The 12,151-nt window shown below is 42.3% G+C and overlaps 1 protein-coding gene across 1 annotated transcript; it reads left to right on the forward strand.

Annotated features, from left to right (window-relative positions):
• The first annotated feature begins 294 nt into the window (after positions 1–294).
• LOC136653160 (putative olfactory receptor 2B8) lies at positions 295–1,254 on the forward strand. Its single transcript, XM_066630073.1, has one exon. The coding sequence runs from the start codon at positions 295–297 to the stop codon at positions 1,252–1,254; it is 960 nt and encodes a 319-aa protein (XP_066486170.1).
• The last annotated feature ends 10,897 nt before the right edge of the window (positions 1,255–12,151 follow it).

The raw sequence follows: 12,151 nt of genomic DNA on the forward strand, positions 1-12,151 counted from the left end.
GACAGTGACTATTTTATGACATGGAGTGACATGGAGATAAAAGAACAGTTATTTCCCCCCACCCCCAGAAAGCTGTAGATTGCATGATTGTATTTCTTCTTGTAATGATCTAGCCCATACGATTCTGTTTCCTGAGTGTAAAGTGCCACAGATTATGAAGGTGTACTATATAAATGGACTGCCTGCAAACTCAATAGCTGCCTGCCTTTTACATTTTATTTTTGCTTTGTGAAATAGCCAGCATTCACAGTAGAAACTGCTATGTCCTGTCCTACCAAAGAACTCTAATTGAAGATGGACTCCACCAATCCTATACAAAGACAGAACCAAACAGGTATCACAGGATTCGTCCTTTTGGGATTATCTGTTGACCCAAAGAACAAGAGGCTTCTGTTTGCTATAGGCTTCTGTTTGCTGTTAATCTACCTGTTGACTTTGGCAGGGAATCTAGTCATCATTATATTGATCAGAGTTGACCAACACCTCAAAGCTCCCATGTACTTTCTCTTGGGCAATCTCTCTTTCATTGAGATCTGTTCCACATCCACCACACTCCCAAAGGTGTTGTGGGACTTCTTGCTGGGGGACAAGTCCATCTCCTTCATAGGATGTGCACTACAAATGTATTTCTTTGCCACTTTAGGAAGTACAGAGTGTGTGCTCCTCTCAGTGATGGCATATGACCGTTATGCTGCTATCTGTCATCCTCTCCAGTATACACTGATCATGAGCCAGCCCATATGTTGGAGTCTGCTTGCAGCTTCCTGGATTATTGGCAACTTCAATTCTGTTATCAACACATCACTTGTCTTTTCCCTAACTTTCTGTCACTCCAATGAAATTGACCATTTCTTCTGTGACATTCCTCCTATTCTGCATCTCTCTTGCTCTGATGTAGTTCTTGTCCAGTTGATGATCTTCACCGTCTCTGCATTTCTTATGATTGTGCCTTTCTCCCTGATCCTTCTTTCCTACATCCTCATTGTCTCTTCTGTGCTCAAGATCCGCAGAGCCAGTGGTAGGATAAAGACATTCTCCACTTGTATTTCTCACCTCACTGTGGTGAGCATCTTCTATGGCACCATCATCTACACCTACCTGCGACCCTCCTCCAAACATTCCTTGGATGAAGATCGCCTGGTTTCTGTGTTTTATGCTATCATTACTCCACTGTTAAACCCCCTGATCTACTGCTTTAGGAACAAGGAAGTGCAGGGGGCACTTTGGAGAGCACTTGGGAAGAACATGTTGTAGGTTTAGGTTTAGGAAGATGATATTCACCAGAAAGTGTGTTTTTAAAGGCGCAATCCTAACTCACTTTCCAGCATTGACATAAGGGCAATGCAGCTTCGAGGTAAGGGAACAAATATTCCCTTACTTTGAGGAGGGCTCTCTGAGTGCCACTCAACTGCAGGATGCCCCATACATCCCATTGGCACAGCTATGCCAGTGCTGGAAAATTTCTATGTTTTTTGTTCCTTCACATTAGCCTCCTGCTGTTTCTGACACAAGCCAGAAACAAGCCACTCGTAGCCAGTAGTGGCAGCAACACTGCTGGATTACTGGAATATTCAACTCCATTTAACGCAGCCTTGGTTTTTGCCCTGGACTTCTGTCATTCCAACCAAATAGACTACTTTTTCTGTGACATTCCACTCTGCATCTCAAGCTCTGACACAAAACCAAGCAAATGATTACTTTCCCTTCCTCTGGATTGTTGGCTGACACACTTTTATTTGAAGCACAACTATTGACACACTATTATTTGAACGGGCATGCTTAACTGCACATGGATGCAATGGAATGTGCCTACCAAAAGACCTACCCAGTGATAATCAGTTTGGGCCAGTGGCCAGAGGCCTCAGATTCCGCAGGCCTCAAGGAAGTACACTGTTCGGTTGCTCAGAGCAATCACTTCCCCTCCCTCATTCTAGCTGGCTGGTTTGAAAGAAGATTTGCCTTTGCTTTTGTTTCTTGGAACATTCCATGAATGGTTGCATCTTACAGCACACTTGAACCTGTAAAAAAAGCCACATCCTGGGAGCTTCTTGACTTGTAAGCAACTTCATTAGTAACAAAAAATAAGGGTCCCTAATTCTAGTTATCCTTACCACTCCATGGCCAAACTGAATGGAGGTGCTGGCCCCTGTTGCCTCACCCTCAGGAGTACGTAAAACAAGCAGAGGCCCCATCTGCACTGGGGGGGATGATCACTAAACAGACATGAAGGCACAAAAGTACGATCCGTGATGAGTTCATCCTACAAAGCCCCTATATTTTCCTATGGGAATTTAGTCTATAGAAAGCTGAGTCACAGACTCATTGTTTACTCTCTAACTGATCTCTGTTTGCTTTGCATTGAGCTTGCCATGACCCATGCTTGTGTTTTAGGAAGCCTGCTGGTGTTGTATTAAGTGCCCCGATATCCTAGAACAACCATGCCAACCGGACTAGTAATCAAATTCTCTTCCTTTCCAGTCTTTTTTTCTCTTCTTCCCTCCCTTGCTGTCCTTGAAGACAACCAAGAAACCCCTGCTTTAGCATCCACTGAGTAGGCACTCTCCCAGCCAAAAGCCACCAGGGAGCAATGGGCACTTGTTATACAGGTGTTAGATAGGCACTACACAGGCGCTATACAGGTGCTACATAGGCGCTATATAGGTGTTAGATAGGTGCTACATAGGCACTCTATAGGTGCTACATAGGCACTATATAGGTGTTAGATAGGTGCTACATAGGCGCTATATAGGTGTAAGGTGCTATATAGGTGATACAGGTGCTAGATAGGCACTAGATAGGTGTTAAATAAGCGTTAAATAGGCACTAGACAGGCGTTATATAGGTGTTAAATAGGCGTTACACATGTGTTAGATAGGTGCTATATAGGTGTTAGGTGCTAGATAGGTGCTATATAGGTGTTAAATAGGCACTAGAGAGGCGGTATATAGGTGTTACATAGGCACTAGATAGGCACTAGATAGGTATTAGATAGGTGCTATATAGTTGCTACATACGAATTATATAGGTGTTACATAGACGCTATATAGGTGTTACATAGGTGCTAGATAGGTGCTGTATAGGTGCTACATAGGTGTTAAATAGGCACTAGAGAGGCACTATATGTGTATATGTTCAGCTGGATCTCACACAATGTCTGCAACCCTTTGAGGTGGGATCAGGGCCTTAGATAGGGAGTCAGCAGTTTGCCTCCCCCAGCATTTTTTCCAAATCTGTCCTCTTTATCTAATCTGGTGCCTATATAGATAGGTGTTATGCAGGTGTTAGATAGGCACTACACAGGTGCTATACAGGTGCTACATAGGCGCTATATAGGTGCTACATAGTCACTATATAGGTGCTACATAGGCGCTATATAGATGTTATATAGGTGCTACATAGGCGCTATATAGGTGCTACATAGGCGCTATATAGGTGTTAGATAGGAGCTACATAGGCGCTATATAGGTGTTAGGTGCTATATATGTGATACAGGTGCTAGATAGGCGCTAGATAGGCGCTAGATAGTGTTAAATAGCCACTAGACAGGCGTTATATAGGTGTTAGATAGGCGCTATATAGGTGTTAGATAGGTGCTAGATAGGCGCTACACAGGTGTTAGATAGGTGCTATATAGGTGTTAGGTGCTAGATAGGTGCTATATAGGTGTTAAATAGGCACTAGAGAGTCGGTATATAGGTGTTACATAGGTGCTAGATAGGTGCTATATAGGTGTTAAATAGGCACTAGAGAGGCACTATATAGGTGCTAGATAGGCGCTAGATAGGTGCTACATAGGCATTAGATAGGTGCTATATAGGTGTTAGATAGGTGCTATATAGGCGTTAGATAGGGGCTAGATAGGGGCTAGATAGGTGTTAGATAGGAGTTAATTGCTAGATAGGCACTATATAGGTGCTAGATAGGTGTTATATAGGTGTTAGGAGCTATATAGGTGCTAGATAGGTATTGCATAGGTACTATATAGGCATTATATAGGTGCTATATAGGTGTTAAATAGGCGCTATGTAGGTGTTAAATAGGCACTTTCAATACAAATAAATACTACCTGCATCACAGTGATATGTTTTACTTTTGCCAGGTTGCAGGCCTGTGTATTTCACTGGTGTGTAAATGAAAGGATATGTTGCATGTTATTTCTATGTAGGCAATACATTTTACATGGCATGCAGAGATGCATTTATTCTATGCAAATTATTGCTACATTGCTTTACAGATAATGAATGCATCTTTCAAAAAAACACACATAATTTTCTCTTCATGAAATTTGGGGGAGTTTCAGGTATTTGATGTTTCTCCAGACTTATCCTTTCATTTTGCCCACCAGTATAGATACCTGACATCATTGCCCCCCTTGAAAAAATAGTCGCCCCCCCACCTCTAGAATCCTGGCTATGGGCCTGGGTGGGATGCTTATACATCCCTCAGTGTGACAGTTCTAACAACATGTACCTGGGGGATGCAGGTTGGTGAGGTTGGTTGGTGGACACCAAGGCAATCTCTTCTCCATTCACAATAGTCCCTTGTTGCAATTACTGACAAACCCAGCACTCTGAAAGTCTCATTCACTTCCAAAGCCATGGCTGCAATTTAAATTCTTCTTTCAATTGTCCTCTCACCCAAAGGACTGTTCTGTCAACCCAAGTGAGTTCTTTACACCATGCCCTTTGTTTCTGTCAGCTCTAGGGACAGTTGCTCGGGCTTAGTAAAAAACACTTAAAAGGTAGGAGTGTCTTACTCACAGTTTGATAGCAGATGAAGATGGAGAAAGCTGAAGGTTCTCAGATGATGATGACCACCCTTAAATTCAGTGCATGTGACAGGTAATAAATAGATTCTGACTGCATTTTTTTAAATCACTCTTGAAATAAATTTCTGTGTGACAGTTCCTCTGAGGCTAGCTTGGGGATTTGAGATCCTAAAAATAGGATTCCGCAACTAGAGGACTAGGAAGTGCTTTACGATCTCTTCTTTTCAACGTTCTAAGCCTCAAGGAGCCCTGCAGAGGACTGCGTGGGCCTCCATGCAACTCCTGCAGCAGCCTGCAGTAAGTAAAAGCACCCCCCTTTCACCCCTGTTAGCAATGCAATCCTGGGGATCCTTGTCTTTGCCCCCGCAAAGACTTACCTTGAGAGTAAAACTCCCCAAAAGTTTGAGAACCACTGCCTTATTATATAATAGCACACATGGATATGTATATTTATAGTACATATACTGTACCCATAGTATATACAGATGTTCACTGATTTATTTTATTGGGGAAAGCATTTGCAACCATATCCTAGCAAACCACCGTCATGGTTCGTTAGTTTTAATACACCCAGCACACTATATGTGCACGACGAGGCACTCTTCCAAAACCATTTCATGAAGATATATCCTCTCCTGCTGAGACTAGCTTACAGTAACTCAGCTCAGAAATGCTAAAGATACTAACTCTTAACAACTTAAACTAGGTGAACTGAGAGAAAAGGGTGAAATGAAAAGCTGAATGTGTCAATTTAAGCCATTGAATATTTTTCACCGTGAACGAGTTGGCATCCTTCAGTCTCAGAAGACTATGGTGTCACGCTCTGAATGGTGGTTCTGGAACAGAGTGTCCTCTCCAGTGCGCGAAGCCTGGGTAAAGTAGGTATGGAGGATAGGCTGTTACCCATGCAGCAAATCCCCCCTCTCCACGTCGCTGAAATGGTCCAATGGAAAGGCAGAGGCCAAAAAGAAGCAGTTTCCAGTAGAGATGGGATACTGTGATTAGGCTGAGTTTGCTTTAAGAATGCAGCAGTAAAATGGAATTCTTAAGCACCTGGAGGGTACTGGTTTTTTAACTGCTGTTTCTGACTTGCTCTCTAGTAACAGGTCCTGTCTAGGCACATTTCCCTGATGAAGTTCTGAAAAAGTTACAAAACGAAACATTGGACTTTTTAACAACATGGATTCTAATTCTTTGACATAACCATGGTCTTCTCACCCAAATAAAGATATGTTAAATTGTTGGATTATTGCTGGCCATGAAAAACCTATGAACATATATAAACTGACCATAGTTCAAGCCTGGCCTGTTTTGGAGGGCCCATCTAATTGGGATGGCCTATGAGGTTTAGGGTCAAGTTGGGAAATGTTAATGAGTTAAATTTGTTTACATTCTGTTTTGGAATTATTTGGGGGGGGGGGAGAGTTTCATTTGTTTTTCACCTGACCTCTCTGGATGAGGTAAATTATCAATTACAATGACTCAAGAAATTGGCCACATTCTGACACCCATCTAAGGGCCCAATCCTATCCAACTTTCCAGCACTGGTGCAACTGCAATGCAGCCATGAGGAAAGGGAACAAATGTGGAGGCCTCTGTGACTGCCTCCCCACCACAGGATTCAGCGCATGTCCCATTGGCACAGCTGCACCACCAGAGGAAAATTGGATAGGATTGGGCCCTAAGTGTGCTTAAGGCTACTGGAATCAGGAGAATGAAGTACACCTAACTGTGCATTGAATTGTGACTTCTCAAAACAGTGTTTGCACTTGGAAAATATGCATTGGTACCACCTACTAGACATTTGAGCAGATCATAGGCAAAAAACAGCAGTTGCAGAAAACCAAGGAAAAAATATTAGGATCATAATGTATAGAGGGATTGTTTATTAACCCCCCCCCCCCACACACACACACACAGAGTTTAGTTTGAAGACTACCAGAGCAGTCATATGGGACAGCAAAAGGTAGTGGACAGAGGTAAAACAGCTGAAGTGATTGATCATTGAAATTGTATGGAAGATAAATATGTTGGTACAAAGTCTAGACCAGTGTTTCTCAACGTTTGTCCTCTGCTGTACCACTTAACATGGTCCACCTATTCGAAGTACCACCAGAAGTAACTGGCGATGACTTCATCTCCAGTTATTTTTGGGTTGGGAGGTCAGATGCAATGTGACACACACCAGTAAGAGGCTCATAGTGAATGAGAGGGCTTTTTCGAGCATGGAAAAACATGTTATGTAGCTCTTCCTGCTGAGCCGAGCCTCCTACCTCTGTTTGTTGTGTCATGTTCCTAGTCTGGGGAACCACTAGTCTTGCCAGACACCATCTGAAGTACTTGGTGGTACCCGTACCACTAGTTGAGAAACACTTGTCTAGACACTTAGCAAAATAATATTTGAAGTCATTCAAATACCTGGAGCAATACCTTAAGGTGACCACTAGAGGGCACTCTATGATTGTCAAATTGTCAAATGTTCCATATAGTTTTAGTGTTGTCACAAAAATATGCCCAACAAATGTATTCTTATGGTATGCTGCAAGACTTACAGATTTATTGGGTCATATTTGTTAGGCCTAAGCATTTGTGGACTCAAGCTCTCTCTGGTGAAGTTAATTCTAGTCAATGAATGCTTATGCCATAATGTCTGTTGTGAAACCACAAAAGGGGCCTTTTTGTCTTTGTGGCAAACATAATTTTTCTCTTGACTCTTAAATAGCATACATATATCAACAAATATAACACAGTTCAAATTAGTTTTAAGGCATTTCTGCCTGCAGCCCCTCAGAGGAGTGTTCAATGTGAAATTTTGCACAATTTTTTCACAAAATAAAAGTTCTCAGTATACTTTGTCTACCATACGTCTCTGAGATTAATCTAATTTTCTTTGCTCCTTTTGTCTTCTCCCCTCTTTGTCATCTTTATAACAATTGAGTTTTGGTGCAAATATGACAACTATTAAGGATAGTTTTTTGAGAACTGCACACAATCTTCTACAGCAGTGATTCTCAAACTTTTTAGCACCAGGACCCACTTTTTAAAATCACACTCTATTGGGAGCTACCTAGGTTTGCCAGACTTTTTAAAAAAGAGATCTAGAAATTATTTATTTATTTAGAGTAATCAATACCAGAAAAAAAGATGCTCAAACGTTTATCTCCCTACATTTAAGCATGCTTACAAAAAGGCAGGAGCTGAGCTCTTTGCAGGGTAATTAGCAGCTACAGTATCTGATTTTTAAATAGCCTCACAGCTTGAAGCAATTAGTTATCTGATCTTTCCATCACCCTTTGGAGAGCCACCAAAAATCAGCTCAGGACTCACCAGTGGGCCCTGACTCACCATTTGGGAACCATTGTTACAGTCTTTTCTGCACCACTTGTTACTTCTTTTGAGTATAACCAGCACACTTTTAGATTGCACTAAGGGGATCATACGGAACTATATTCAAAGACATTTGCAATGCAATCCTATGAATATCTACTCAGAAAAAAGACCCATTGTGTTCAATGAGCCTTGCTCCCAGCAAAGTGTGTATTGGCAGGGCAGGAGGTCTGGCTTTGTGGTAGAACTGCCTGATGCCTGAAGAAAAGCTGAAAGTGCAGTTCGAGATAGCTGGAAACATCCAAGAGCTGCTGACCTGTGCACTGCTGCTGACAAGATGAGTCATCTCAGCTGGTGAGAGGAGCAGAGGATGACCACCTTCGGTGAGAATAAAGGAGTGCCTTCAGATAAAGCTTGTGTTGCTGCCACACACCCACACACGCAAACATTTACTTTGGGAACCATTGATATAGTATACTCCCAATGAATATTTTTCACATGCTATAACATTATGCTCTACACATCCATTAAAATTGAGTGTCGGGAGAGTTAGAACAGACAAAAGAAATATTTTTTTTTTACTCAGCGTATAATTAGTCCGTGGAACTCCTTGCAACAGGATGTGGTGATGGCATATGGTCCAGATGCCTTTAAAAGGTGATTGGACAAATTTCTGGAGGAAAAGTTCATCCTGTGTTACAAACCATGGTAGGAATGTACAACGTGGTTTTAGAAATAGGTAACCTCAGAAAGTCAGATACAAGAGAGTGGCACCAGGATGCACGTCTCTTGTTGTCTTGTGTGCTCCCTGAGGCATTTGGCAGGCCACTATGAGATAGAGAAAGCTGGACTAGACGGGCCTTTGGCCTGATCCAGTGGGGCTCTTCTTATGTTCCTATGACTCAGTGCAGGGTGTTGCAGGTGCGCCTTACGACACGTTTGAGACACCCAATCCTGGGACTGGGGGTCAGCACTGGTGCTGGCTCAGCTCAGGATTGGGCCCTAAGTAAGGGAATGAATGAATGAATGACCGGTTCTTAAAAGGAAATTCATGTCACTATATTTTATTTCCATTTTAAATGTACAAAGAGGCTTTGCAATTTTTTTTCCTTTGTCTTCAGATCAAGCCAGTCATGTTGGTCACAATTACCCCCATTTTATAGACATAAAACTGAGGTCAGGAAATGCAAATTTTCAGAAATGCAGGAAGAATATACTTTCTTTCTTTCTTTCTTAATATTGAAGAAGATAAAAAGTTATCCAAAACCCAAGGTCTCCAGCGGGTACGTCCCAGGGAAGCATGATGCCATCAGACAAGTTCTCAGATCTTCCTGTCTTTAATTGGAATGGGATTTGGAAGCTAAATGAAGCTACTAAAGTGCCAGGATGGCTACACTCCAAAACAGGTGCACAATACACTTAGATATAGATCTATGTATTTCATGGGAATTTATGTTGAGTCACATTACTTTGAAGAAAACATCCTTTTAGCATAGCTACTGTATAATATATGAACAGTCGTGAGATGGTGTTGCTATCGCCATCTCACAACCATGACCACAGTGTAGCATAGAGGGTGTGTAATCCTTTTGCAAAAGTATTCTGACTTTGCTGAGCCCTTAAACATTCCCCAGCAGAGCCCACACAGATCTCCAAGATGGAATTGATTCCAGGAAGAAGGCATCCACTCCCCAAGACTGTCCAAGTTTGTAACAGTGGGAATATAGCCTGTGCTTTCGAATTGAGCATCACTCAAAAGGGAAGAAGGGTAAGTAAAATCAGAAGTTGCTGGCCAGGGCAATGGGCAATGACAGAGTAGCAAATGGAGCGTGTGGGAGAGAATGGAGCACTGATACTTCAAATTTACCATATTCCATATCTTGTTCAGAAGGGGGAATAACAGACAAGGGAAATAAACTATGTAGTTATAGCTGGCTTCGCTTCAGAAGCAGAAGGGCTTTTTGAACAATGCAAAGTGGCAATTCTGGAATATTCTCACTGGGACAGTTGGGACAGTGGAGCATTGTATGCTGTGTTCGAAAGAGACATTTCTGCAAGACAGTTTGAGGAGAATTTGCTTAGGAATTGCCCCCTTTCTCACACACATGCACACCACAGGAGCATGCACATACCCTCTCTCTCTGTGCACACCACAGGAGCATGCACATTCTCTCTCTCTCTCTCTCTCTCTCTCTCTCTCTCTCACACACACACACACACACACACACACACACACACACACACACACAAATTCTCTTCAAATAAGAAACAAATAAGACTTTTAAAAATATATTTCCGAAAGAAGGGGAATTCCATAGTCTTACCTTCATGAGCTATTTACAGTATTTATCAGAAAATTAGAAAATACAGTACTAATCAATGGTACAGCACACACCAAAGGACAAGCACACAGACAAGCAAAACCGTTGTGCCTCTATGGATAGCACAACTAAAACAAAGTATATAACAATATTATAGCATGTAAAAATATTCATTTGCAACATACTTTATCAGCAGTTCCCAAAGACCTACTCGGTCATTGGGATCACAGTAAGTCTTTGTGTGGGAGGCAGTGGGAATGGCAGCGATAAAATCCCCAGGATCATGCCACTGCTGGGGCTGGAGGGGGGTAGTTTCTACTCTCATCATCAAGAATCGGCTTTGAAGGGGGGTGTGCCAGGAGCCCCACAGATGCCTCTGCTGGGCTCTCCAAGTGATCACAAAAACCAGAAGTTTCCAATTGCACTTTTCAAATGTTGACAGACTTGTGGAGTCCTGCGGAGGCGTCTTCTGGGCTCCCTGAGCACACACACACCCCCAGGAGGCCGGCGCTTGATCAAATAAGTAGAAACAACCCCCCTCTGGACCCAGCAGTGGCATGATCCTTTGGACTGTGTCATTGCCATACACACCCCCCGCCACTTAAAGTGCCAGGGAGGAGTGATTCCCTGGCTGGAAGGTTGCAACCCACCGGTTTGGTAACCACTGTACTATATATATAATTGGTTGCAGTGTTTAATAGTTGGAACTGAGCAAAGTTTCTTTGCTCTCAATTATGAAAAGGTCATTGTTTCTGAAAAACTTGGGAGGCATTCTCTTTTAGTGCATTCTTGTTGTGATTTCCAGTATTTTCAATAAATAATCATAAAGATAAACATCATGAGAGTCCACTATTTCAGTATCTTTTGCATAGTCTGCAATGCAATTTTATGCACACTTTTACTTGAAAGTAAGTTCCATTGAGTTCAAAGGGTCTTATTCCCAAGTAACTGTGTACGGTCATAACCTTGGCGAGACCATCAATGGATCCATACCCTTAACATCACAATACTATGCTTGTCTACTAAGAAGTATGTCCAGTTGTGTTCAGTGGGACTTATTCCCAGCAAATTGTGTATAGGATTGCAGTCCAAAGACCATCACTGAATAAAATGGGGCTTACTTCTTGAGTAAATATGTAAAGGACTATACTGTTATGTTATAACAAAGGACTGTGCCTTTGTTATGAAAAAAAGGATTTTGAGTACTGTGTTTATCAAATTTGCTCATAGTGGTCAACACAAGATTCCTCTTTGTAGAATGTTGATCTGTTTAGAACAGGGGTGTCAAACTCATTTCATACAGAGGGCCGAATAGCATTCATGATGCCTGCCAAGGGCCGGAAGTGATGTCATTAGGCAGGAAGTGATGTCATTAAACAGTTCATGACCAAAAATAAGCAGTTCATGACCAAAAATAAGGGAACTCATTAGCTGCAAATGACAGAAGAGTAAATATACATATCCTGATCATATTCAAGAAATGGGAGAGCTCAATTTTCAAGTGGACTGCCCTTTCAGTAGTAACACCTCAGCATGGCTCAGCAGCTGAGAGCCTGACGGCCAGATAAAAAGCTTCTGCGGGCCACATCCGACCCCCGGGCCTTATATTTGATTTCCAAATCTTGAAACACGGAGACCATGGGGAAAAAGAGGAGACAGAGAAACCATTCAGAACATGGTAACTCCCCCGGCAAGTCCTCAAAACAGAGACGCCTGGATGAACTCTCCTGGATGC

The sequence above is a fragment of the Tiliqua scincoides genome, chromosome 5, assembly GCF_035046505.1.
Source record: "Tiliqua scincoides isolate rTilSci1 chromosome 5, rTilSci1.hap2, whole genome shotgun sequence".
NCBI lineage: Eukaryota > Metazoa > Chordata > Lepidosauria > Squamata > Scincidae > Tiliqua > Tiliqua scincoides.